At 42.1% G+C, this 27,003-nt stretch overlaps 1 protein-coding gene across 11 annotated transcripts in view; it reads right to left on the bottom strand.

Annotated features, from left to right (window-relative positions):
* NPL (N-acetylneuraminate pyruvate lyase) overlaps positions 1 to 27,003 on the bottom strand; it is a 39,764-nt gene that overhangs the window by 4,625 nt on the left and 8,136 nt on the right. For 5 of the 11 annotated variants that reach the window (XM_078001179.1, XM_028851206.2, XM_078001135.1 and 2 more), the window contains 9 exons: positions 20,932 to 21,005; positions 18,469 to 18,556; positions 12,863 to 12,920; positions 10,250 to 10,325; positions 8,287 to 8,379; positions 6,400 to 6,548; positions 6,226 to 6,272; positions 2,559 to 2,643; positions 163 to 202 (listed from right to left, as the gene is read on the bottom strand). In XM_078001179.1, coding sequence (XP_077857305.1) covers positions 163 to 202; positions 2,559 to 2,643; positions 6,226 to 6,272; positions 6,400 to 6,548; positions 8,287 to 8,379; positions 10,250 to 10,325; positions 12,863 to 12,920; positions 18,469 to 18,556; positions 20,932 to 21,005 — 710 coding nt within the window. Of the gene's footprint in view, positions 1 to 162; positions 203 to 304; positions 450 to 2,558; positions 2,644 to 6,225; positions 6,273 to 6,399; positions 6,549 to 8,286; positions 8,380 to 10,249; positions 10,326 to 12,862; positions 12,921 to 18,468; positions 18,557 to 20,931; positions 21,006 to 27,003 lie in introns of all 11 variants that reach the window. The other 6 variants (XR_013416950.1, XR_013416949.1, XR_013416948.1 and 3 more) reach the window with 3 other exon arrangements.

Raw genomic sequence — 27,003 nt, 5'->3', positions numbered from 1 at the left:
CAGTTTTATATGGTTGGCCCTGAGGGTTAATAAGGGAAACAGAACTCTGCTTACAGCAGACCATTAAAAGGTGTTCTTGTTGAACCCTCAGAGAAAGTGATGGTATTCCATTTTCTTTACAGTCTCCAGCAGCAAACAAAGCAGGAGACATGTGGCACTTACCTAGTTTGACCACAAAGTTGATAAATCTCTGGATACAAAACTAGAAAAGAACAAACATATCTATAGTTAGTATTATTGAACTGTGTAAACAATGTAAATAATGTAGAAGTCAAATTACAGAAACCCTAAAAAGTCTGCACACCTTCATTTACTAAAGGTCTGTCAGAGTGGAGAAAAATAGCCAAGTGAAGATGACTGGGATCCATCCAGGCTAAGGTAAGATCTTTTCATACATGTAGGCTTTACAGAATGGGCCCGTGCAGAAAAGAAGCTTCAATGATGGAATTCTACAAGAGAGTAAAGATGGGAATCACACCCCTTATCCATCTGGCTTACATAGGTAAACTTATCAGTTAGTGCAGTGGTTTTTAAACTCGGGTACATATAGCTCTGGGGTACCTTCCAGGATGCCTAAGGAGCACGTGGCCAAGGCTAAGATTTATGGGAATCAATTTCTAGATCCTCAACTTCCATAAATGCTGTTTTCTAAAATTGATAAGCATAAGAATTGGCGTGAAATGGAGGTGCAGGTTGTTGTAATTTCACTCATGTAAATAGAACAGAAGGCACTTAAGTACATTAAAGTGAATGAGATCAATTTAGCCCTAACTTTTCGTCTGCTTCTTCACTTGACTAAAAGCTCTTTAAGAGCAGAAACCACCTTCACTGAAATTATGTACTGAGTAAATAAGACTCACTCACACGTGCCTTCTTAAGAAGAAACAGAGAATGTGATAAACTAAGTTCCTTACCAACATCGTTTACAATGGGTTGTTTTATTTAGAGTGGGACTAAGAGGGGAAAAAAAGATGGAGACTGGATCAACCAGTAAGAGAAGCCATTGAATGGAAGGGTCAACATTATAGCTGCTTCAGTCTACTCTATCTGTGATTTCCCTGTTCTGCTCAGAACAGGTTAGAATTTTCAGAAATAACTTTTCTAGGAAACTGGGCAGGGTGGCGGGAACCATCAGTGCAAGGAGACGGCAGAGTATGCACAATTCATTCTTCTTACCCTTATCTAAACCAAAGTCTTGTCAATGTTTAGTTGATTTGGCATAGCTTCCTAGATCCCTACCTTGTTCCTGTTCTTAGTTTCAGCTGGTCTGAGGATAGACAAAGGCGAATATTACATATAGTATTTAAACTTTAAGGAAGAAGTAGATTTATGATGGCTCAACTTTGAGGCCTATGGGTAGGGAATAATTAACCACTCTGGATTCTGCTTCTTCATGTTCTCTCTGGGTTGGGGCTGCAGGTCACTCCCTTTAACCCCCAGGATGCTTTGTTCTTCTGATCTGTAATCTCTGAATACCCTGATGGCAGCCTGTCCTGTTCAGAAAGATCCCACAGCCAAGCTTTATTAGGACCAACCACTTGCTTCAGTCACGTCTTTCCATTCTCACTTTTTTTCTTGGGATACACCTCTCAACCACTTATACTATCCTGAAAATCCTCATGCCTCTCAGACCCCAAAAGTCTTGCTCTCATGTCAACCCTACTTTCTGCCACTTCATTCCATTTACACTTTAGAACCATGTGTTAGAACCAGATGTTAGCTGGGCATGGTGGCGCATGCCTGTAGTCCCAGCTACTCAGGAGGCTGAGGTGGGAAGACTGCTTGAGCCCAGGAGGATTCAAGGCTGCAGTGAGCTATGATCACATCACTGAGCTCCAGCCTGGGCAACAGAGCAAAACCCTATCTCTAAATAAAAAAGAACCAGTTGTTGAGACTGTTCCACCCTTCAACTGAGGCTCTTCTTTCCCTGGATGGCTAGGCTGTCCTCCATGGAACATTCACAGCAGCCACTATGTCCTCTGGAGTCTTCCCAGCAACATATCAGCTTCTGCTGGTTTTTTCTTCCTGTTTCAAATCCTGTATCTACTTTGGATCACCCACTAGGCTCTTATTTCTTTCCTGGTGGATGTTTCTAGTTCTCAGCACATTTCCAGGGTGAACAAGACTGACCTGCCCTGACTTTGAATGAAGCCTTCCCCATTTTAGGTTACCATCTTCATAGCTTCCTCATATTCTGTGATAACTCTGGTGTGATGTCCTCAAGGGGACAGCCTGTGGTCATTTTCCCAGAAATCTATGGCCATTATATTATAGTCACAAAAGTACTTTGAAGATAGAGTAAAAATAAGATCCTTTCTAGGAGGAAGAGAGGAGTCATCCCTGTATGGGTCCTGTCCTGATTAGACATGTCGGGAACACAGAAAATGGGGACAGCTTTCTTTGGTTTTAGACAAGAAAAAGTACAAAACAGAAGAAAGGTAAAGAAAGAGGCAGCTGGGCAATTTGAATGAGGGCAGGCATGGTAGAGAGAAGAAAAAGAATCCTCAAGTGGGGAAGAAAAAAGGCTGTGATTTATGGGAAGGGAAGAAAACGTTTACCTGATAGTTCAGGGCTAAAGAGAGGTCCTTTCGTTCAAAAGCCTCCAACATCTGGTTTGTCTTTTTTCCCAGGTAGTTATAGGTACTGGCAAGACAATAACAAATACTGTAGGTTCAATAACTCAACAGGAAAGGTCCAGATCTTCAAATCCCTCTGCTGTTTAAAAGGGAAAAAATACACCTAGTCCTCCTAAAGTCTGTTTTTGGGTCCTAATCTATTAGGGGATCAGACTGTCTTCAGTTCTGAGTTTTCCAGCAATACTAAGCAGTACTGCAGAGAAGGGATTGAGACAAAAGGGGATAAAGGAAGAAAAGTGGAAAGATAAAGGAAAAAAATGGAAGTATATTTGCTAGCAAGCGACTGAGGCCAGCTCTTGCCCTAGGGTACACACAGGTGCAATGCTAGACAAGAACTGTGGATAAAATGTAGCATCTGAGGTGAGTCCTAAAAGCCTTATGCTGAAACACTGGGTGGATGGAGCACCATGAAAACAGGGGCAAATCCTAACAAATTACCCATATTCCTTGCTAATGTGTGTATTACTTAAAAACTAGTTTCTAGATAGTAATATTAATAATAATGATAATAAAATGAGGGATCATTTACTAAATGCCTATTATATTATAGGCTTGACATAAATCATGTCTAATCCTTGTAAAACCCTGCAAGGTAGGCCTGGTTTTTATTTTGATTAAAGAATGGCTTCAGAGTTTCCACGAAAATTTTCCATTGCTTCGTGTTGTCTTCTATAACAATTCAACAAAAATGAAGGTGAGAATAGTTATTTGATCTGACAAAATATTTTTGTGGACTTATAAAACTCTCCAACTGTACCTATAAATATCTTAAATAAATTGCTGAATTCTTAGAGAAACCGGCAAGGTAAAAGGTTATAGAAACTCATAATAAGGACATTTCCCCAAGTTCTTTAAATTCAAATGGCTTCTCCCATAGTAAGTTGGTATCAGGAAATGTATTTATCTTGATGTACCAATAACAGAAATGTTGTTGGACTTATATATATAGAACCGGGGTCAACAGCAAGGAATTCCAGGAATGTGAAGCTCAGGTTATCTTCTGGTAATACAGTAAGGAAGAACAATGTCTGAGGAGCTTCAGAATACTAAAATTTGAATCCCAGTGGTCTTAGGTTTATCCTTGGTTAGACAGAAAGGTGATTATAGCTAGGGAGAAATGAAGTTTAACCAAATGTACTTGCCTTATAGATTATGTTGACAGAATTAAAATGCTTAGTATGGAGGCCAAAAAGCAGGAGCCAAAAAAGTAAGAATTTCCAGGCGGAAAAAGGTTTAATGGTAATATAGTTTGGATCTGTGTCCCTGCCCAAATCTCAGGTTGAAATGTAATCCCCAGTGCTAGAGGTGGGGCCTGGTGGGAGGTGACTGGATCACAGGGGCAGTTTCTCATGGTTTAACATATCCCCCTTTGTGCCATTGTCGCGATAGTGAGTTCTCGTGAGATCCAGTTATTTAAAAGTGTGTGCCACCTCACTTCCTGCTCTGGCCACGTAAGATGTGCCTGCTTAGCCTTCCGCCATGATTGAAAGTTTCCTTCAGAAACCAAGGACACGTTACCATGCTTCCTGCACAGCCTGCAGAACTGTGAGCCAATTAAACCTCTTTTCTTACGCATTTCTCAGTTATTTCTTTATAGCAATGTGAGAATGAATTAACATACGTGGTCAGCAAATACAACATTCAAATTTCCTCAGTAGAAATAGCCCTGTAGTTACAATGGCTGTCATAGGCCATCTTGGCTTGGTGAACAAGCCATTTATATTATTCAACTCAGTCACTCTTCCTCACAGCCAGGCTCACCAAGACATGTTATAAATGTTATTTTGCTCCCCTGGTATCTTTCAGTTAATGCAAACATTTAGTTCAATCTGCTTGGAAGCATATTCTAATGAATTAAGTTAACATGTGCAGTGGACGTGCTAATTGAATTGCCTGTCTTTTGCTAAGTAGGCATTGGGCCACATGATTCTGGTTGGACCTGACATGGACACTTGCCCAGGCAGTGCTATCTAATGATGTCCCAAAATGCCACGCTTGGGCAGCCATGATTGGCTATGTGCATGCTGAAGCAGAGAAAGCCCATTTGGATCAGAGAGAGAGAAGAGAAATAAAGAGATGTGCACAAAGATGTAGCGGTGAGTCTCTCCAAAAAACCACATATGGAAGATAATCTGCCTTGGCGGTTGAGATTCTGTAGTTCTTGGCTTTCATCTTCTCTGAGGCCTGGTTTTACATCCTCCTCTTGGGCTCTATGTGGTTTCCCAGAATTTTATAATAACGTGTCTTCTTGTACATAAGGTAGTTTAAATGGGTTTCTGTTACTTGCAACCAAATAATTTCTGACAAAGATAGAACTCACAAAGTGTGAGTCCATCCTTGAGATCCTGGTCACCAGGGTCTATAGCACTAAGCGTCAGTTCCCGCTAAGGTCTAGGCCCTGTGCATGTGCTCAATTCATGTGTTCATGTGTCTCACCTCTAACTGCAACAGATGCTTCTAAACAATGACTGAATTTCTTTTTTATCCTTTTTCTTTTTTTTGAGATGGAGTCTTGCTCTGTCACCCAGGCTGGAGTGCAGTGGCTCAATCTCAGCTCACTGCAACCTCTGTCTCCTGGGTTCAAGTGATTCTCATGCCTCAGCTCCCAAGTAGCTGGGATCACAGGTGCCTGCCACCACGTCTGGCTTCTTTTTTTTTTTTTTTTTTTTTTTAAGACAGAGTTTCACTCTTGTTGCCCAGGCTAGAGTGCAGTGGTGCGATCTCGGCTCACTGCAACCTCCGCCTTCCAGTTTCAAGCAATTCTCCCGCCTCAGTCTCCCAAGTAGCTGGGATTACAGGCAGCTAATTTTTGTATTTTTACTAGAGACAGGGTTTCACCAGGCTGGTCTCAAACTGATGACCTCGTGATCCACCTGCCTCAGCCTCCCAAAGTGTTGGGATTACAGGCATGAGTCACTGCATCCGGCCCATTTTTTAAAATTTTTAGTAGAGGGGGGGTTTCACCATGTTGGCCAGGCTGGTTTCAAACTCCTGACCTCAAGTGATCCGCCTACCTTGGCCTCCCAAAGTGCTGGGATTACAGGTGTGAGCCACCATGCCCAGCCCAATGACTGAATTTCTAACAAACAACTAAGCACTATTTCATTCCCTTTCACTGGAAGAATGTGGAAAAGAAAGGAAACTTCTATTAGAAAGGATACACATGTAAGAAATACAGCTACTTGGGCCGGGTGCGGTGGCTCATGCCTGTAACCCCAGCACTTTGGGAGGCCGAGGTGGGTGGATCACAAGGTCAGGAGATCGAGACCATCCTGGCTAACGCGGTGAAACCCAGTCTCTACTAAAAAAATACAAAAAATTAGCCGGGCATGGTGGTGGGCGCCTGTAGTCCCAGCAACTGGGGAGGCTGAGGCAGAAGAATGGCATGAACTCGGGAGGTGGAGCTTGCAGTGAGCCGAGATTGCACCACTGCACTCCAGCCTGAGCAGCAGAGCAAGATTCTGTCTCAACAACAACAACAAAAAAAAAAAAAGAAAAAAAAAAAAGAAAAAAAGAAATACAGCTACTTTGGTGATGAATGCCTTTATGGGGGACTTTATAATCATTGGGAAAAATGAGTCATGCTTACCTGCCCACTGCTCCAGTTGCTCCCATCACCAGAGCACTCAGCAGTTGCTAATCAGAAACAAAGAATATTCACTTTTATAAAAAAGAGAAAGAAAAGAGATGCTACTATATAAATAGCTACACAAATTGTTTTGGAGGGAACTGACCTGCTGCAACATGCTAGGGGGTGACTTACCTCATCTACCCCAAAAAGGAAAGCAAATTGTTGCTGGCGATTCTGATCAACACACTGCCCGAAGTCTAAGAGATCTGTATCACTGAATTTCAGCCCTTGGAAGGTGGGGATCTTATCCTGAATCCCATCCAACAACTCCTCAGCACGAACTGCTCAAAATAATAAGCACCTCATCAATCTGCACATCTCCAGGAAATAACATCCCATATAGTGCCACGCATCTGCAGTGAGCTGCCACAAGCTGCTGTCAGCCAGAACTGACTGCAGACTAGGCCTAATCACTTCTCCCTGACTAGCAGCTCCTATGTACTTGTCCAATTATAATCCTAAACTTCCCATTCCTTGAAGGCAGTAGATGGATATTTGTGAAGTGTAAATATATATTTGGTCTTAGTCCCTGGTTCCTGAGACAAAGTACCTAAAACCCTTGTAGACAGGGGTGCTAGGAGAGTATTTTATTCTAACACTTGGTCTTTGACCCTTATTCCTGACACAGAGCTCCCAAGACCTTTGTAATTTCCTGAGAGATAGGAACATCTGACACAAATCTCCTAAACCCCTTGGAATCTCCAAAGTGATATGTATATTTCTGTATGCTACAAAGTTTACTGATGACTAGATCTCTTAGATAGCCTCAGGATGAGGGCTGGTTGCCAGGGAAACCAACCATGTACTTAAGAGGGTTGGAACTTTCAGTCATATGCTTGGCCTCTGGGGAGGAGAGAGGGGCTAAAGATTGAGTCAATCACCCATGGCCAATGATGTACTCAATCATGCCTACATAATGAAGCCCCCATAAAAACTCAAAAGGACAGGGACTCTGTGTTGCTGAACACATGAAGGTGCCTGGAGGATGGCTTGTTCAGAGAGGGCATGAAACTCCATGCCCCTTCACACATATCTTACCCTATGCATCTCTTCTTCTGGTTGTTTTATCTGTTTCCTTTGTAATAAATGGGCAATAGTAAGTAAAGTGTTTCTTTGAGTTCTGCGAACTGCTATAGCACATTAATTGAACCCAAGGAGGAGGTAATTGGAACCCTGATTTATAGCCAGCTGGTAGGAAGTACAGGCCACAACCTGGGACTTGAGACTGGCATTGAAGTAGGGGCAGTCCTGTGGGACTAAGCCCTTAACCTGTGGGATTCAATGCTGACTCCAGTAGCCAGTGTCAGAACTGAATCCAATTAGAGGACACCCAGTTCGTCTCTGATGAAGAATTGGTTGTTGGTGGGGAGAAATGCCCACACACATTTTGGTGGCCAGAGGTAAAATGTTTTGTGTTGAGTGCTAAGTATGAGAGTAGAGAATAGGAAAAGCAGTTTTTTTTCTTTTTTTTCCCTTCAGAATGTTTATAAAGTACAGCCTCCATTTTTCCTCTAATGGAATTTAGAAAAGAGTGGGATTTTAAAAATAATCTAAGAAATTTCAGCTAATTGTAAAACTCTTCTTTCTGGAGAAATACAGTAATAACAAAAGAAAAGCTAGAAGAGAAGTCAGAAGAGATCAGAGGACTTTCCTATGTGCTATAGGCACTAAGAATACAATAGGTTCAAGGTAGACACACTCCTCTCCTAGTGAGGCTTACAGACTCACGTCTTCTCAATAAGAAGAAGGAGTGCGTGTGGTAAAGACAAAAGGTATGTACTACAAGTGCCCAGAGATCAGATTTCCTTTCATACCTAACAACTTCCATTATACAGCAGTGTGAATGATTGATAAGGGCTGGGACTTCAGAGGGACATTTAGAAGCAACTGGTACTGCCCAGTCAGTGGTGGTGTGCTTTTGTGGCATGGGGTAGGGTGGGATGGAGTGGAGTTTCTTAGCATAATAGGGTAAAATGTGAGAGTTGGAAGGAAAGAAATATCAAAAGAAGCAGTACTTACTCTTTACCCCTGTCAAGGCAGGAATGTGATAGTAATAAAATGGCAGGGCAGGGGCGGCAGCAGCCACTTCCTTTAGGAAATTAATCAGGATATCTGAAAGAACAGCAGGAACAGTCATAGTGAGAACAGGTGTAAACAGTGGCTTTCCCTGGTAAAAAAAACAAATCATCTGATGAAACACAACCATGTTTCTCAGAAGCCTCAAATTCTCAACCACTCTTACCATCCCTGCTACTGCTACTGCAATGTTTTTGCAACTCACTTCCTTCAAGTTTTATTTTCCTTCTGTAGAAAGCCCAAAATAAGATGATTATTCTCCTACCATACTAAACTCTATTACAAAATTGATGAAAACCTTCCCATATATTAAGAGATGATGATGACAAACATAAGTCCATCACATGAGACTCTTGTCTTCTTACCCCAAAAAGGCTAAGTGTGGACAGTAAACAACAGAGACTACTATAGGACAATAATAAGATTTTAATTGAGAAAACCCTGTAACAAAAAGATAAACAATATCTGCTTCAAGAGGGAAGTTATAGGAGTAGTGGCACATTTTGCAAGAATAGTGGCACATTTTGCAAGAATTCCAGCAAAATTTGGTATTTTTCCCTTTGGGGAGAAATCCAGATACATCAAAAGAGAGCACACTCTGGTTTGCTGAGGAAGTGGCATTTCCTGCATCATCTCATGTGAGCTTTGCCTGCAACGCTACTGCAGATGGTAAGTCCAGCAGCACTCCTCATGCTTTGGATGCCACTGGGTAACAGGAGAATTTTATATAGGTCATCTGAATACTGTTATGATGTGTATTCAGTCTATGATAATATTTCTGACAAATTATTATGTATACATTATTTTTCCTTTTAGGAAATATATTCATGTAAAAATTTGTAAAGCCATGTGAAAAAATTTTTAAATGTTGGGCTGGACACAGTGGCTCATGCCTAATCCCAGCACTTTGGGAGGCTGAGGCAGGAGGATCAAGGCCAAGAATTCAAGATCATCTTAGGCAACATACCAACATCTCGTCCCTACAAAAATTATTTTTAAAATTAGCTTGGCATGGTGGTATGTGCCTGTAAGTTCCAGCTACTTGGGAGGCCAATGGAGGAGGGTTGCTTGAGCCCAGGAGTTCGAGGCTGCAGTGAGCTATGATCATGCCACTGTACTCCAGCCTGGGCAATAGAGCAAGACCTCATCTCTAAAGAACAATTTAAAAAATTTTAAAAACTTTAAAAATGTTCATTTTAAACTAGCAATTTATAAATATTAAATTGCTTACATGAATTATTTTCTATGTATCAATAATAGGTGATATTTCATGACGATTTAGACCTATTATGCATTTAATTATGGATTTATTTAATCATGTAGGTGAATAGTGTTTTTATCCTTCTAAAATTTATACTTCTTTTTTTGCTAATCAAAAAGGATTAAAAAGACTTGGTATACTTAGACACCATAAATAGTTTCCACAGAGAAGACAGTAGAGAAAGAGAAAGCAATACTTTTGTATTTTGGAAGGCAATGAATATTTCTGTGAAATCTCTTAAAATTCATCATTCACTCGACCTTGAATAGGATGTGTAGTCTCAAAATTCCCATCACTTATATTCTTCTAAGAAAAATGGTCCCATGCTTTGCCATGTGACTGACACCCTATACAACTCACTGGTCCAGGAGCAGACACTTGACCCAAACATAGGCATCTACGCATCAACAGAGGCTCAGCAGATGACCCAATCAGATCAATTACTGGGCAAAAGAACTGAAGTACTTTAATGCAGTCCCTTTTATGGATCCAGGGAGAGCAAATATTTCAGAGAACCACTGTACCTTTGCACCTTTAAGCCTCCAATCTATAGTGCTTTACTCTCACAAACTAAATATAACCATTTTGAATGGAGGTAAGAAGTGGACCATGTGAGGTGCCATGCATTCAGGCCTATCTACTTACCTTTGGTCCATGGCTTGAGGAAGAACGGTGCAATGACAGCGATGCCATCAGCTCCTATTTCTGCTGCATGTTGGGCCTTTAAAGGAAGAAAGAAGACCATATTGGAACAAGTGATTTACTACAGTCATCTATAGCTTAGATACTAAGATCAGTAACAAGCTCTTCAAATTTGCCAACTGATGTACCACTGGAGAGTGGGAAAATTAACCAAATTTAATGAATGTCATTGCCAGGAAAATCCCAGGTCGCAAAGTAGAGCTCCTTGATGACGGTGAGCTGTGCACTTAATCTTATACTTCATATTTTGTCAGCACAAAAAAACCTTGCTAAGGAGACATAAGTAGGTCGTTTTGATAAGTTGTAACTGTTACTCGAGATATCTGCTGATGTAATTTCTCTTCTGTTTAGCCCATTGCTGATACTGTCTTTTCTGTCCAATTTAAAAATGTATATTAGATTGGGAATGCAGTTGAGACATGCTGAAAAGGAAAAGATTATATATATCACAGAAGATACTTTGCCCCATATTTCTGATATTTTCTCAAATTCCTCCAGAAAAAAGTAACATTTCCTCTTGCTGGACCCTTATAACACTATGTATCTATTTCAAGTAAAATACCTAAACCTACCAGGTTGTAAGGCAGTTGTGTATGGTGACTGTCCTCCAACTAGAGTGTAAGTCCCTCAGGGCAGGGCTCAGATCTTGCTTACCCTTGAGTCCAGGTCAATCATGGTGCCTGGCACATAGCAAGGAACCAGCAGACGCTTGTTGATTGTTTCGGAACATGCCCTACTCTCTAAAAAGGGAAAAGGGCTTCCTTCTGAGACTTTGACTTGTAATATCTATATCTAATAGATGTGATTATCTTTCTGCAGAAGTAAACTAGAATAGTTAAAAGGAGAAGACTGGGATATAGCCAAATTAAGGCACTGGGAATAATTTCATTAACACAGGATCAGAATGTGATATATTTAAATCATTTGATTAGTACTCTGTTTAGAAAAAGAGCAGAAGAGTAACCTTAGCTGAAAGCAAGGAAAGAGGAAACACCTAAGAGAGTTGATGGCAGTGTCCATTCAAGCATCATCCAATAAAGAGTTATGGCTAAGAAGATGCCAATGTTACTGTCTCTTTGGCAAGACTACCCCTGTACCAGCAGATTATCCCTATTCCAGAGGATTATTAATTCCAAGATTACTTCTATACTATTTGGGTGTTCAGCCCAATGGATGATACTGTCATTCATATCATTACATGATAGTATTTTAAAATTTGTATTATACATTGGAAAAGAAGCAATTGAAAAGAGAAAAAAAAGGAAAAATATACCCTACACCATACTGCCTTAGTTGAAAAACCTTTTGTAAGAGAAACAAATAAAATGTAAGAGGAATAATTCAAGTCTCTAAATTCTGATTCCACACTTATTATGGCTAATGATAGATCTTCCTTTGCATCTTGCCTAAAGCACTAAATTGAAATTTTTTGCAAATACATTATACATCCCATTTTTAAATCCAAATAGCCAAAACAAGCAAAACCCATTACGAAGAAGCTGGGCCAGAAAAAGTCACATATCTAAGTTCTGGAAACTTGGTCAATTTGTAGCAGTCCAGGTACAGGGCCTTCTGATAAACAATTTTGAACATCTTTGTGCTTTTTTTTTTTTTTTTTTTGAGATGGAGTCTCGCTCTGTTGCCCAGACTGGAGTACAGTGGCACGATCTCAGCTCACTGCAACCTCCGCCTCCTGGGTTCAAGCAATTCTCCTGCCTCAGCCTCCTGAGTAGCTGGGATTATAGGTGCCCACCACCATGCCCGGCTACTTTTTGTATTTTTAGTAGAGACAAGGTTTCACCATGTTGGTCAGGCTGGTCTCAAACTCCTGACCTCGTGATCCGCCTGCCTCGGCCTCCCAAAGTGTGTGCCTTCTTTTCTTAACCAATTCACCCAGGCCTCAGAATCACCATACCACCTGCTTTTCTGCCAGGAAATTTAACCCCTTCCTGTCTTGCTTCTGCTCCACCTAACCTGCTAATCCCTAAAGCTGGAGCAATCCAATTGTCTGTGTTCTTGTTCCTATATTCTGGCTAAAGAGTGTACCCAGAAAAAAAAATTCCACAACTGTGCTGAAGGGTGGTATGACAAATTTATAACTTACAACCTAAGTTGGTCTTCAGTACCACCAAGCAATCCTTTTGTGTTTTAGCTCCCTCCCCCTTTCTCCAAGGCAGAATTCACATTTGCCATTCTTCAAGTCTTTATACTTTGTCCATCTGTGCCCTGCAGATGGCACTGCCTTCTACTTCACAGAGAAAATTGAAATTGGCTCAGTTCTGCTCCTTACCTGCAAACTCAGCTACAGCTGCATCCATCCTTACTCTCCTTGGAGGAAGGTGCCTCCATCTCCTATTCTATAGTCATCATCACCTAGAGCTATAATCCTTTCTTCATGGCTCAATGCCTGCTTCTAGGCAGTGAGCCCCTGAGATCCCACACCTTATCTTTTCAGGCACACCATCCACTACATAGCAAATATAGTACTGATTTTAACTGCAGCATAAAAATTGAGGCCCCTTGAGTGGTCTCTCCCAGATGGAGCTGCATACATACCAGTTCCTGTGACTCCTTCAAGCTCAGTGCTCCTACGTGAATTACCACCTGATCCAGCCTGCAAAAGAAAAAAACACTGCTGCATCGCTTAGAGTTTAGAGGCATGCAGAAGGGCTGCACTATCCTGGTTTGTGCTGGTTTTAGCAGTTAACTGACACCTTATTAATCTCACTTATTAAGTTCTATAGCAATATATTTAATCTACCTAAAGGGACTTATGGTGATCTTTTTAACATAGGTCATTGATATCAAAGTCTTGTCATGTTACTGAGAGGTTGGTTGTGATTTGACCGTGTCTAGGATGATTCTGATTTCATAGCAGAGAATATTCAGCCCCAGAGGAGGTATTTAAAGGCAAGGTTAAAAGGCTATTCCATTTCTTCCTTTCTGTAGGAATACAGCCATTTCTGCAATGACTTCATTTCGAGCCAGTGGGAAGGTGGTATGTTCATTCAGTATCATGGAGGTTTCATATCACTAACAGCAGAAATATATGCTGAAAACTGTTAAACGTGTACGTAAATGGGATTCATCTCTCATTAAGTTAGAGGCAGAGGATCACAGAGATAATTTAGTCCATGCCCATTATCTTAAATTGGAGTCTGTAGAAATTAATCTTATATACATGCTTACATAAAACATTTCTAAGTTGTGATAAAAGACACAAAATTTAAAAATCAATTCTAGGTTGGGTGCAGTGTCTCATACTTATAATCCCAGCACTTTGGGAGGCTGAGGTGGGTGGACTACTCGAGCTCAGGAGTTCAAGACCAGCCTAGGCAACATGGCAAAACCCCATCTCTACCCAAAATACAAAAAATTAGCCAAGTGTGGTGGTGTGTGCCTGTAGTCCTGGCTACTTGGGGGCTGAGGTGGGAGAATCACTTGAGCCCAGGAGGTGGAGGCTGCAGTAAGCCAAGATCATGCCACTGCACCCCAGGGTGGGCAACAGAGCAAGACCATGTCTCAAAAAATAATTAAAAATAAAAATAAAATAAATAACAAATAAATTCTAATGGAAGTAAATGATCTAGTTTAATCATGTTTAGAATCACTTTATGTGTTAGATATTACATATGATTTTTATACGTAAATGATATTGCATATATTCATATAAAAGTGCTTTGCATATATCTGGCATTGGCTAATATTTGTTGACTTAGATCAAATGTAAATTTAAAAAAATCAAGATGCCAATGGTGAATCAAGCACTAGGGAAGAAATCTAATTGGGAGGTGGTGCAGCATAGCTGTTAATAACTTATATCCCAGAGTTAGAGTCTTGAGCTTGAATCCTGACTGTTACGAACCAGCTGTGAACTCCTCAGAAAGGCACTTAACACCTTTACACTTCAATTCCTGTAATAACTCAGATAATAACATTATCTGTCTCACAGGGCTATTGTAAGGATTATGTGAGTTCATGCAAGTAAAACACAGCATGGTACGTGACATAGTAAATGCTTTATAAATATTAGCAGTTATTACTGTTAAGCCTTAAGAATAGAGACTTAAAGAAAAAAAACAAGTTTGGGAGAACAAAAAAGAAAAAAAAAGAATAGAGCCTTTTAATGCTGCAAAAATATAGAAAACAGTAAAGAATCATTAGGGATTTTAAAAAATGTTCAGGGAATAGAATTTAAGGTTCAACCAAACAGAACTTGAAAAGCAATAACTGATTAAACAATACATGAGTACTTATTTTGGTTAAGCATTGTTTTAGATGCTGTATTTGGTGGTATACGTGCATGAAGATAGGTATGATACTGAGATATTTTTGGTTGGAGATAAGAATAAAGAGTTTCCTCAAAGAATACAGCCAGGAACTAGTCCTGTGAGAAGTGAATTCACTATAAAAAGCAATTTCCTACTTTGCAAATCTCCTCAGAATTTGGCCAAAAGGGGATATTTGCTCTGACACCCTGATGTTCATTTTTGGGGGTACTCCATGTTCCCAACTGGGGAGAGGCCACAGTGAGAATGGTCTTCTCAAAGTGGGATTAATAATGTTCAGCTGTGAATGCAGTCATCCCAGTGAGTCTTCTGAAGGACCTTGAATAAACACATGCCCTCATGAGACAGAGACACCACATTCCTGTTTAGGCCCAATCGCCGAGTCCTCCAGGAGTTCTTGGCTAGCTATGTCTTAGGTAAAACAGGACCTAGCTGGGAAGTGACATGATCAGCTTTGTATTTTTAAAGGATAACAGAAGACTGCTGAATGGAAAAAGGAGGGCTGACTGACCTGTTGAACTCTCACCAGCAGTTTTATTGTAAGACCCCTTCCTTCACTACCCCTTTCTCTTGGCTTAGGTGAAGCCAATCATCCATTCACTCTTCCTCGTTCTCCTGGGCTGCTAGGCACAGCTACCACTGTTGGAAATTTAAAATACAAATTTCCTAGTAATCTCTCAATCCAGGAGGAGGTTCCAACAAGCCTTCTGGCTGTCATGACTCATTTATCTGGAGTGGCTACTCCAAATCTTGACTATTCCTGTCAAGCTCTAAATTCTACCCAACTCCTTGTTCTGAGCAGATGTCCTAGAGTCCCAGACACCAAAGATGAAGCTTTCACAAACTCCCTTACCCTTCCTCCTCTCCACCTGTGCACGGGGCTATATCACCATTTGCTTTCCTCCTTGCTGCTGCTGCTTTTTTTTTTAGACGTCGGCCCGCTCTGTCGCCCAGGCTAGAGTGCAGTGGTGCGATCTCAGCTCACTGCAACCTCCACCTCCAGGGTACAAGCGATTCTCCTGCCTCAGCCTCCTGATTAGTTGGGATTACAGGTGCCTGCCACCACGCCCAGCTAATTTTTGTATTTTTAGTAGAGATGGGGTTTCGCCATGTTGGCCAGGTTGGTCTCAATCTCCTGACCTCAGATGATCTGCCTACCTCAGCCTCACAAAGTGCTGAGATTACAGATATGAGCCACTGTGCCAGGCCTTCAGCTGTCTTCTAAAGCTACTCTGTCTACTTTGGGTTGTGTGGATGGTCCCCAGCTTATGACGGTTTGACTTTACGATGGTGTGAAAGTATCATTACACTCCCTGACTTATGACAGGGTTATGTCTTTAAAACTCAATGTAAATTGTAAGTTGAATCAATTTCTGATCAATTCATCAGGACGTAATTCTATCACCAGTGAAGGAGCATCTGCATTTCAAATCCCTAGCCAAAACCCCCTATCCAAGACCTTCCATCAAACGTATCAATTCACCACTTTTTTTTTTTTTTTTTAAAAGGGTTTTGCTCTGTCACCCAGGCTGGAGTGCAGTAGTGTGATTTCGGCTCACAGTGACCTCTGTCCCCCGGGGCTCAAGTGATCCTCCTGCCTCAGCCTCCCAAGTGGCTGGGACCACAGGGGCATACCACTATGCCCGGCTAATTATTTTTTTTATTTTTTGTAGAGACAGGGTCTCCATATGTTGCCCAGGCTGGTCCTGATCTCCTGGGCTTAAGCAATCCGTCTGCCTTGGTCTCCCAAAGTGCTGGGATTACAGGCATGAGCCACTGTACCCAGCCAAGGTTTACCAGTCTTTTCGGTATCTTTAATCTCTTCTCCCATGGCAGTGTCCTTTCAGCATAGAAACACGCTCAACATTTTTCCACTTAACAAAACTATGCTTCTTTCAAGCTTGCCTATTCCTTCCTTCCTAATGTACTACTCCATCTCTCCTTCCCTTTGCCAGAAAACTTTTTGTGAGGATCAGCTGCACTCACTGCCCCTACTTGCAGATATCTGTTGCAGTCTGTAACTTACTGCAGTCTGGCTTCTCTGCAATAACCTGACTGGCCCTGCTCTTTCAGAGGTCATCAGTGACTTCCTATGATGTGTCAAACCTAGTGGTCTTCTCAGTCTTTCCTGTGCTGACTTTCATGGCGTCTGTTATTATAACAAATGTTATAATGAACATAGCATCTACTGCAAATAGTTACAATGAATTCTTACATTAGTGTGAATGTGTTTAGTGAACTGTGCCTGCCAGGCATTGTTCTAATCCTCACTACAACCTCATAAGTGAGGTACTATTATTACTTCTATCTTAGGGATGAAGCACACAGAAGTTAGGTGATATGCCTGAGTTCCCAGCGCTAATAAAAAGCAGAGCTGGGCCTCAAATTCAGGCAGTTGGGCTCTATGGCCCCTGCTCCACTGACAGTCTCTGAAATCATTCTTCTTCCTGGTTGCAGTGACAGGACTCACTCCTGACTGGCCTCCTACCTTCTGAGGGCTTTCTGTCTCTGCCTACCTTCCCTGTCCCTCATTTTTGGTACTGCTCTTAATATGTGCCCTTAGCCCTCCTGTTTTCATACTCTGCCCATTGTCCTTAATCTTTTTGGACCCTAGATCTGACAAAATTAACTGAAAGCTGATGGCTCACCAGAAAATGGTTCAGTGGATATGCACTCAAATTTGGCACATAATTTTAGGTACTGGAGGTGCCCTGAAGCCATTAAAGATTCCCAGGGACACTATGGGCTTCATACTGACCACCTCTGCTCACTTGGAACTTACCTCTAATCTTTTACTTCCACCTAAGACAACATCAATCACTTCCTTTTTGTTTATACATTCATCAGAAGGGTTGGGGTATTAGTTTTCATGATCTAACATCCCTACCAGATGGTCAGCAACCTGAAGGCAGAGCCCTTACTTTATACTGCTGGTGCCTAGCACAGTACATAACATATAACAACATAACAGAAAATCAATAAAACTTAGTTGGCCAGGCACGGTGGCTCACGCCTGTAATCATAGCACTTTGGGAGGCTGAGAGGGGTAGATCACGAGGTCAGGAGATGGAGACCATCCTGGCTAACACAGTGAAATCCCATTTCTACTAAAAATACAAAAAAATTAGCCAGGCACGGTGGCATGTGCCTATAGTCCCAAGTACTCAGGAGGCTGAGGCAGGAGAATTGCTTGAAGCCAGGAGGTAGAGGTTGCGGTGAGCCAAGATCACACCACTGCACTCCAGCCTGGGTAACAGAGTGAGCTCCATCTCAAAAAAACAAACTTAGTTAACTGGAAGTGCTTTTGGAACTGATACTATCCTGTTTGTTCAACCATGGCATGAATTGGGTGTTACAAAAATATATCACTGCACGGAAGTTTATGGACTACAGAAAGTCCTCCAAGAGCACAAGAGGAAGCACCATAAAAGAGCATGTTGAGTCGGATGCAGAGACCTGTAAGGAGAAGTGGGCCAATACAAGCATCAGGCACTCATCCCGAGAAGGGAAGGGGTGTGAGTTGCTCAGTGGAAGAGCCAGGTGACCAGCAGAGTCCATTACCACCCTCCCCTCTTATCCTTCACCCCAAGGACAGGTAACTGTGAGGGGATTGGCCCTGTAGACAGGTAAGCAGTTTCCCAACGGAACCTCTGGATGGCAGGTGTGTCTAGCACTCTGGCTGCCCTTCTGCACACAAAGGGAGGGTGCTCTTCTCCAAGAAGCCAGGATCCCTGGGGTCCTGCTCATCTTCCCACCAGCTGACCTCAAGCCCCAGCTCTGACCAGAAAGCAGGGAGGGCGTATCCTCTGGGGAAGAGGCTCACTTAATACAGCTGTGGCCAAAGGGCATTTTTATCCTCATGCAGCCACTTACTTGTCCTTCCCTTTTGTGACCCACTCCTCTGCGACCTGGCGACGCTCTGAGATGCTCAGGGACAGGCCTTCTCCTGTTGTACCATTCACTGTTCAAACAAAGAGTAAGTCAGTGGGACGACGGAGCACCTCTGCTCCTCCAACCCCAAGTCCGAAAGTGCAGGGTCAAAAACCGCTGCACTGAGGATGGTCAGGAGGGGAAAATGCCGTGTTTCCATTTTCACTTCAGGCTCCATCTTTTTTCCACTTTCACCTTGTCAAAGGCAGTGGGAAGGTTAATTGTGACTTGTAATTATAAATCTGACCTTGATATTAGGGACAGTCAGCAAATACTTTAAATAAAGACAGAGATGACTGCCCACATTTTATGTCAATCTCCAAACACACTACCCAGTTTTATATCTGGACTTGAATGGCAGAGAAATCAACACCATCCAGTACCAGAATGTCAAATAAGTGGGAGTTACTCATGCGGGTACTTTTGTATACTACAGATCTCAAACTATCTCCATTTATAGTTTGACATGACAGTAGTGCTCTAGGACAACTCGTTTTTTAAGTATTTTATTAAAAAGCACAAAGGATATTAATATTTCTTATACCAAGTGCTCTTACATATCCACTTACTCTAACAACCCAGCAAAGTAGAAATTATTTTTCTCATTTACAGATGAAAAGATAAAGTCTGAAACAGTAAATAATTTAAGTTTGAATCCAGAGTTGTGTGATTCCAAAACTCATCCTCTTTCCTCTTTTCCTTCTACTACAATCATTTCTTTTTTATTTTATTTTTTTGAGACAGAGTTTTGTTCTTGTCACCCAGGCTGGAGTACAGTGGCGTGATCTTGGCTGACTGCAATCTCTGCCTCCCAGGTTCAAGTGGTTCTCCTGCCTCAGCCTCCTGAGTAGCTGGGATTACAGGCACCCACCACCATGCCCAGCTAGTTTTTTGTATTTTTAGTAGAGATGGGGTTTTGCCATGTTGGGCAGGCTGGTCTTGAACTCCTGACCACAGGTGATCCGCCCGCCTCGGTCTCCCAAAGTGCTGGGACTACTGGCGTGAGCCACTGCACCTAGCCTACTACAGTCATTTCTTAATGGATCACAGAAAGATGCCTATGGCAGTAGGATACATTACTGAGGTCTCATGCACATGGTGGCACTCTGAATCTCTAAGCACTCAGCACTGGGCTGGAAGAGGAGAGGTTCGGGAGGCAGGGGAGGGGAGTCAGAAAGTATTTTTAACCACTCCTTTGGGGTCTTGACTTCAAGTGTGCTCTGGTCATAGGGATGTTCCTGCTTTTTCCTCATACCCAGGGGAGATCTGCTGCCCTTTGTGGAGTAAGAATCTGCCTTCTCCACTATGACTTAGTGCTGTAGAGGGACATTGAGTGGTTTTGTAATCAGGTCTCGGTTTTGACATGTGGCCCAGGACACTTTTTCACACAAGTTTTAATCTGCTCTGATTATTATTACCAGGTACCTCTAGCTCTGGAGGGGCTCCTGTTGGTAGAGCAATAGGTCAGGGCCAACGTGTAGTCTTCTCAGAATAAAAATGCATTCAAGGGTCCAAAAGCCCAGAACACCACGTAAGGGACAGCTCAATTGCAGGTAAATATAGTTGTCAGGCTTAAAATGTTCAAGATCTAATTTTTTTAAACTTTCACTTTCTATGAAATAAAAGGCGATAACTGCTAGTCCTGTGATTTCTTTGTGTACTACCTTTACAGTATTCCTTCCATTCACAATTTGAAAGGCCAGGGGAAGACAGAATAAAGCCCATTCTTAAGAGAGAGAAGAGGCTGGGCGCGGTGGCTCACGCCTATAATCCTAGCACTTTGGGAGGCCAAGGCAGGCGGATCACCTGAGGTCAGGAGTTTGAGACCAGCCTGGCCAACATGGTGAAACCCTGTCTCTACTAAAAATACAAAAATTAGCCAGGTGAGGTGGTGTGCACCTATAGTCCGGCTACTCAGGAGGCTGAGGCAGGAGAATCGCTTGAACCTGGGAGGCGGAAATTGCAGTGAGCTGAGATCGTACCACTGCATTCCAGCCTTGGGGGGAGACAGAGCAAGACTCCATCTCAAAAATAAATAAATAAATAAATAAATAAATAAATAAATAAATAAAAGAGAAAAGAGGGTTTATTTGTTACTTAAGAAGGTTTAGTTATTATTCTACCACTTCTTGGCTGAAAGGCCTGGGGCAACTTAGAGTATATCTGAGTCACATATTTTCATCTCTAAATGGGGATAAAAAGTAATACCTTAAGTGTTGGCACACTATCAAATAGGTAATCTCTTAAGGTGCTTTGTAGGTCTAACATTGGTGGGTCTACAAATTCACAAATTTTAGTTAGCTTAACCAGGCTCCATCATAACTCATGACACCATGACTCTATGTGAGATATACCTTCTAAAGACTGAGCTGGAGACATGCAGAAACATCCCCAAAGTTGACTTACCAAAAATGTTCTTTACTCCCTGTTCTTTTACAAGATAATCCACGTACTGACCAATTACTGAAAAGTTGATTTCTCTAGAAGACATGCGAAAAATGGAAAAAAATGGCATATTTAGTCTTTTTCAGATTATTATTCAACAAATCCTCAGGTATATAAACTGCTCCCTCTTGCTAATAGTTATTAAAAATCCACTCCATTTGTGAAATTCTTAGCCTGCTGTAAATAATGCCTGGGTTTTTTTCCCCCCTGAATCTGGTGATTTCTCCACTCAGCCATGTATGCCTCACTTCTATGAGCAAAACACTATTAGTTATCAACACAGGCTTTATACTTACACCTCATCACAAGCAGTATTTAAAAAGTAGTTATGGAACTATCTTTTGCCCAGCGCTCTCTCTTTAAAGCCCATATGGCCAGCACTTTTGCCCTTTTGGGGGAAGAATGATGGTTGGAGACCTAGTTAAATAAGAACTTAACATTTGCCATTTGATTCCAAGTGCTGGGATTACAAGTAGGAGCCATCATGCCTGGCCTGTTCCTTCTTGTGTTTTCCCACCCTACTCTTAGGTTACTTAGGTCTATCTTCATCACTGGAGGCCATTATCCATGATCAATTATTAGGAAGTCATTACAGAGGAGGGAAACATTCATTTCTTAGGCTCACAAGATAGGAAAAGTCAACCTTAATATTATAAGAATTTTAGCACTTACTATTTGGGACAACACATGGAGTCTTAAACTCATCTGTATTTGCTGGTTTTATATTGAACAAGGTTAGCAGTTAGAAAGGAACTTTGTCATCACTTTGCCTCTCAAAGGCGGAATAGCAGTATCAGCATCCAGGGGACTTTATTATACACGCAGAATCCTAAGCCCAGTTAGAATCTGAATCTGAATTTTAACAAGATCCCCGTGTGATCTGCATGCACTTGGCAATTTGAGGCACACTAACCTTGTAAGGATCTGATGCTTAAGATTAATGTCTCTTAAAATCATACTGATTTCAAAATCTAGGAACTGACTCACAAATTGTATTAGGCAACCTGTCCTTAATCAAAATGTAGGAGGGGAATGATGGGCAATGAAGAGTGAAATCCAAAGGAAAATGGTGCAGCAAGCCTGGGTTAAATGGTTACACTGTGCCCGTGGTTACCCTGCCAAGAACACAGAGTGCTAGCTGGCTGCCACTGCACTTTTGTCCACAGGACCAGAGAATCCTAATTGAAGTTTGGCCTTATTAACATTCTTTTCACCTTTACCTACTGTAATTCCTTAAACAACAAAAATAAAACAAACAAAATCTGATGCATCTAGGAAACAAAGACATCAAATTGTATATGTCAAAAGGAATAAGAACAAAAAGAGGAAAGCTAGAGAACAACTGACTCTGAGGTTAAAAGGAAAGCTACTAAATGCAAAGAATGCACAGGCAATCATGCCTATAACAAGCTCAGAGTAAAGATAGCAGGCCTGAGCCTGCCGCTTGGGAAAAAGTGTGTTAATGCAATTATAAAGCCTATAAGGGAAGCGAACTCCCTCATTATGGCACATGCCCCATATCCTAACACTGCTCCCTCCTGGCCTCAGTCTGTACCTGGAACAGCCCAGGTGTTCAGCAAAGGCTAGGCAAAGGAGTGGTGATGTGGGAACTTACAATGATAAAATCACCATGAGCTCTGCCTTTATAAGCTTCTTAGCACCACACTTGCATAATATTTTGAAATTTCATTATTACATTAATTGAGTAAAGAAGATAGTATACGTGATTAAAATAGCAAAATATAATGAAGGTTATGACTTAGGCAAAAATTAATTGTACGGGGGCTCAGAAGAGGGACTGATAAATGACAGCTAGGGAGGCTGGAAAGAAGGCATCAAAGAGCTGAATCTGGATAAATAGGACAAAACCCTATGATCCTCCTTCCCTCCTCCAACACCTTTTTTTTTTTGAGACAAGATTTAACTCTGTCACCCAGGCTGGAGTGCAGTGGTATGACTGTGGCTCACTGCAAGCCTTGACCTCCTGGGCTCAAGTGATTCTCTTGCCTCAGCCTCCCAAGTAGCTGGGACCACAGGTGCAGCTAACTTTAAAGTTTTGGGTAGAGATGAGGCCTCACTATGTTGCCCAGACTGGTCTCGAACTCCTGGGGTCAAGCAATCCTCCTGCCTCAGCCTCCCAAAGTGTTGGGATTACAAGTGCGAGCCACTGCGCCCGACCCAACATTCTTGAGAGGTACTGTTTGCTTGGCCCTATTCTAGTATCATCCTCTTTTAAGGAGTTGGCTGCACACTTAGGCAGGTCTAGGCCAGCATGTGAAACTGGAGGCTCTTTTTTCCTCCATGAACTTCACAGTTTGATGGCCTCATTGGATAGTGCTTCCACCTACACTCACCTCTCTCCTTCAGGCCTTGCTGGGAGACAGGCTATTCAGCTGACAATTTCACTCAGGGTTAGAGGTCTAATGGGTTATGCATTATCTGTCCCTTCAAGAAAGGAGAAAGTCATTTGCTGCTGCTTATAAAATGCCCCTAACCTACAAGAATGACACTAATGGCAGAATTTTGGGGGCGGTAGCCATCATCCAGAAAATGTTCTTGGACTTAAGTCCTTTTGGAACTCCCAGACCTCTTCAGAGAGATCTAGGTTGAAAAGGGGCTAACTCTAAATGTGTTTGACTTTGACATTACATTTTTTAACAAATAAGTATTTGAAAAGCCAGAAAAATCTAACAATGTCAGGGCTGCTGGGTATGGTGGCTCATGCCCATAACCCCAGCACTTTGGGAGGCTGAGATGGGTGGGTCACTTGAGGTCAAGAATTTGAGACCAGGCTGATCAACGTGGTGAAACCTCGTCTCTACCAAAAATGCAAAAATGAGTCAGGTGTATTGGTGGGCACTTGTAATCTCAGCCTGTAATACGGATGCTGAGGCAGGACTGCTTGAACCCGGGAGGTGGAGGTTGCAGTGAGCCAAGATGACACCACTGCACTCCAGCCTGGGTGACAGAGTGAGACTCGGTCTCAAAAAACAAAACAAAACAAAAACAAAAAACCCCAGGGCTACACTTCCATACAGTTGGAAATTAGAGCAGCAGCAGGCCCACTTTAGAGGACTGGATGCCCCCAGGTCCCTCAGGCATTTCAGATCCCTGCCTGACTCTGCAGGTGCAAGTTTGCAGCCTTGGGCTGGGATGCTCAGCAGCTCTAGGCACAAGTGGGGGTGAAATCATCCAGGGCTGCTACCCCATTTGTTACACAGGCACCCAAAAGGCAGGGTGAGGGTGAAAATAATTCTCTTTGAGGACTCTTTCAGTTTTTGTTTTTTCTTTTGAGACAGGGTCTTGCTCTGTCACCCAGGCTGCAGTACAGTGGCACGATCACGGCTCACTATAGCCTCAATCTCCCAGGCTCAAGTGATCCTCTGGCCTCCCCAGTAGCTAGGACTACAGGTGCGTGACACAACGCCCAGCTAATTTCTGTATTTTTTATAGAGACAGGGTTTTATCAGGTTGCCCAGGCTGGTCTCGAACTCTTGGGCTCAAGCAATCGGCCCACCTCGGCCTCCCAAAGTGCTGGAATTACAGGTGTGAGCCATCATGCCCAGCCTGTCCCTTCACTTGTTTTCCAACCCTACTCTCATGGTACCTAGGTCTATTTTCATCACCGGAGGCCATTATCCATGATCAGTTACCAGGAAGTCACGAGAGAGACTAGAAACAATGAGATTGGATTATTCTTCTGCCCACCCACTGGGCATTTGGAGCTCAGTGCTCACAGAAGTGAGTTGACAGAAGCCAATTCACTTGAATAGGCTGCACTGCATCCTCTCTTTTTTCACAAGCCCCAAGAACACATCTAACAACTGGGCACATCAGGGGAGAGTGGCCCAGACCCAAATTCCATGCTTGCTGTAGTCATTTTTATATTTAAACCCAGTTTAATATCTTAATTCCTGGGAATTCAGATTCTTTGCATTGGGTTTAGATTCATGTCTTGGGGTTTTTTTTTTTTTTTTTTTTTGAGACAGGGTCTTGCTATGTTGTCTAGGCTGGCCTCAAACTCCTGAATTCAAGTAATCCTCCCACTTCAGCCTCCCAAGTAGCTGGGACTACGGATGTGTGCCACTGTGCCCCATTAATTTTATTTAACTTTTTTTTTTAAATTACAGGAGCTATATAGTTTACTTAAGTACATACAATAAAAAAAGAAAACCCACTCAGGATATCTCTGGAGATGATTCCTCTTAGTTTGATATTCTTCTATTCACAAATACACATTACATTATTTTCTTGTATAAATATGGCCATATTAGACAAGTTTATATTTTTCACGCAGCATTCTAATTTTAACATCTTCCCACATTTTTAGATGGTCCATACTATACCGGCTAAACAACATTCTGTTTTATGGATTAATATAATTCCTTTTTCTAATTGTCTGTTCTTAGACATTTGGTTTGCCCAAACTATATAAGCAGAAGAAAGTCTTGTTCTTTTTGCCACAAATTGAGGTCCAGAGTGGGTGGATTGTGAAACTGCAGGTAGACTCTACAACTCTTCTCTTAGGGTAAAAGCGTAATATAATTTTTCTGAAGTGGCTTTTCAGGGAGAAATCCCTATTGCTTTTTGTTTCCTCTCCTGGTGCACGAACCACCATGAAAGACTTTCACTTCATCTGGGAAGACAGAATCCACAGGACAGGCTATTTTCATACCTGACATGATGTGGCATGCATATTAGAAAACCTGACTTTCCATTTTCTTTTGCCTTTTATACGTATCTCTCAGCATTCAATCAGATAGGAGTTATACGTACTCTTGGCAAAATAGCCACCTGGTTATTTTAAAATTCTTTCAGCAGGGAGGCAGGCAGGGACTAACCTGCCCACTCTGTTGGAGGTGGAAAATATTCTGTTCTGGGAGTCTGGGTCCCCGCGTCCCAAACACTGTTAAAAAGACAATAATCTATGCCAGTCTGGCTCTAGCAGGCTAGGCCTTTTCTCACTGGGGTTAACAGGTTTGTTTTTACCAGAGGGTGTTATGAAGATTCCCAGGGTGATGCCAAGAGCATTTGAGGGAAAAAATACAACTTTTGCTCTTGACATTTTAGATCTGAAATGGACTTTCTGTTCTAGTGACTGTGAGCCTGCCCAAAGAAAAAGTGACTTCTTAGAACAAATAAGGAAAGCAAGTCTTGGCTGGTGCGGTGGCTCACGCCTGTAATCCCAGCACCTTGGGAGGCCGAGACGGGTGGATCACTTGAGGTCAGGAGTTTGAGACCAGCCTGGCCAACATGATGAAACCCTGTCTCAACTAAAAACACAAAAATTAGCCGGGCAGGGTGGTGCACGCCTCTAATCCCAGCTACCCAGGAGGCTGAGGCAGGATAATCGCCTGAGCTTGGGACGGGGAGGTTGCAGTGAGCTGAGATTGTGCCGCTGCACTCCAGCCTGTGAGACTTTGTCTCAAAAAAAAAAAAAAAAAAAAAGGCAAGTCTTTCATTAGACTTGCTAGTGTACAAAAAGGCAAGGGTTGGATAGGTAGAGAAATCCTCCCTTTCTAGCTGTGTGGCTTGGGGCAGCTGGGCTGGCCTTTAGGATCTGTTTCTTCAACTGCCAGGACAGAGATACCTATGGCTCCCTCACAGGGCTGTTGCCAAGATTAAGTGGGAACATGTAAATGAAATGCCCGCATGATGACTGACATAGCATCAATCAGTGTTCGCTTCCTTCCCTTTTTCTTGACTCTCAGCACTAGTAATTCCCGCAGTATACTAATTCATAAAATAACAAAAGCTACACAACTATGTCACATGCTTAAGATACAAAGATAAATAAGATAGTTTCTCAGTCCTTGTGTACTATCTGGTATTCAATATCTATTGAATAGGGCTAAGCAGCTCAAAGCCTGCTGCAAGACACAGGCAAGTAACAAAAAGTTATTGTTAATAATTATAAACATAATTTTGATGCAATGAAAAAAATGTGCTATGGGATCACAAGGGAAGAATATGGACAGGGTGCTATAAAAGGGTCATCTAACTCCTTTTAAGAGAATTGGGGAAGAATTTCTT

Source organism: Macaca mulatta, chromosome 1, assembly GCF_049350105.2.
Source record: "Macaca mulatta isolate MMU2019108-1 chromosome 1, T2T-MMU8v2.0, whole genome shotgun sequence".
Classification (NCBI taxonomy): Eukaryota; Metazoa; Chordata; class Mammalia; order Primates; family Cercopithecidae; genus Macaca; species Macaca mulatta.
Note: the sequence above shows the minus strand (reverse complement) of the source record. Positions and strands in the feature narration are given on the sequence as shown.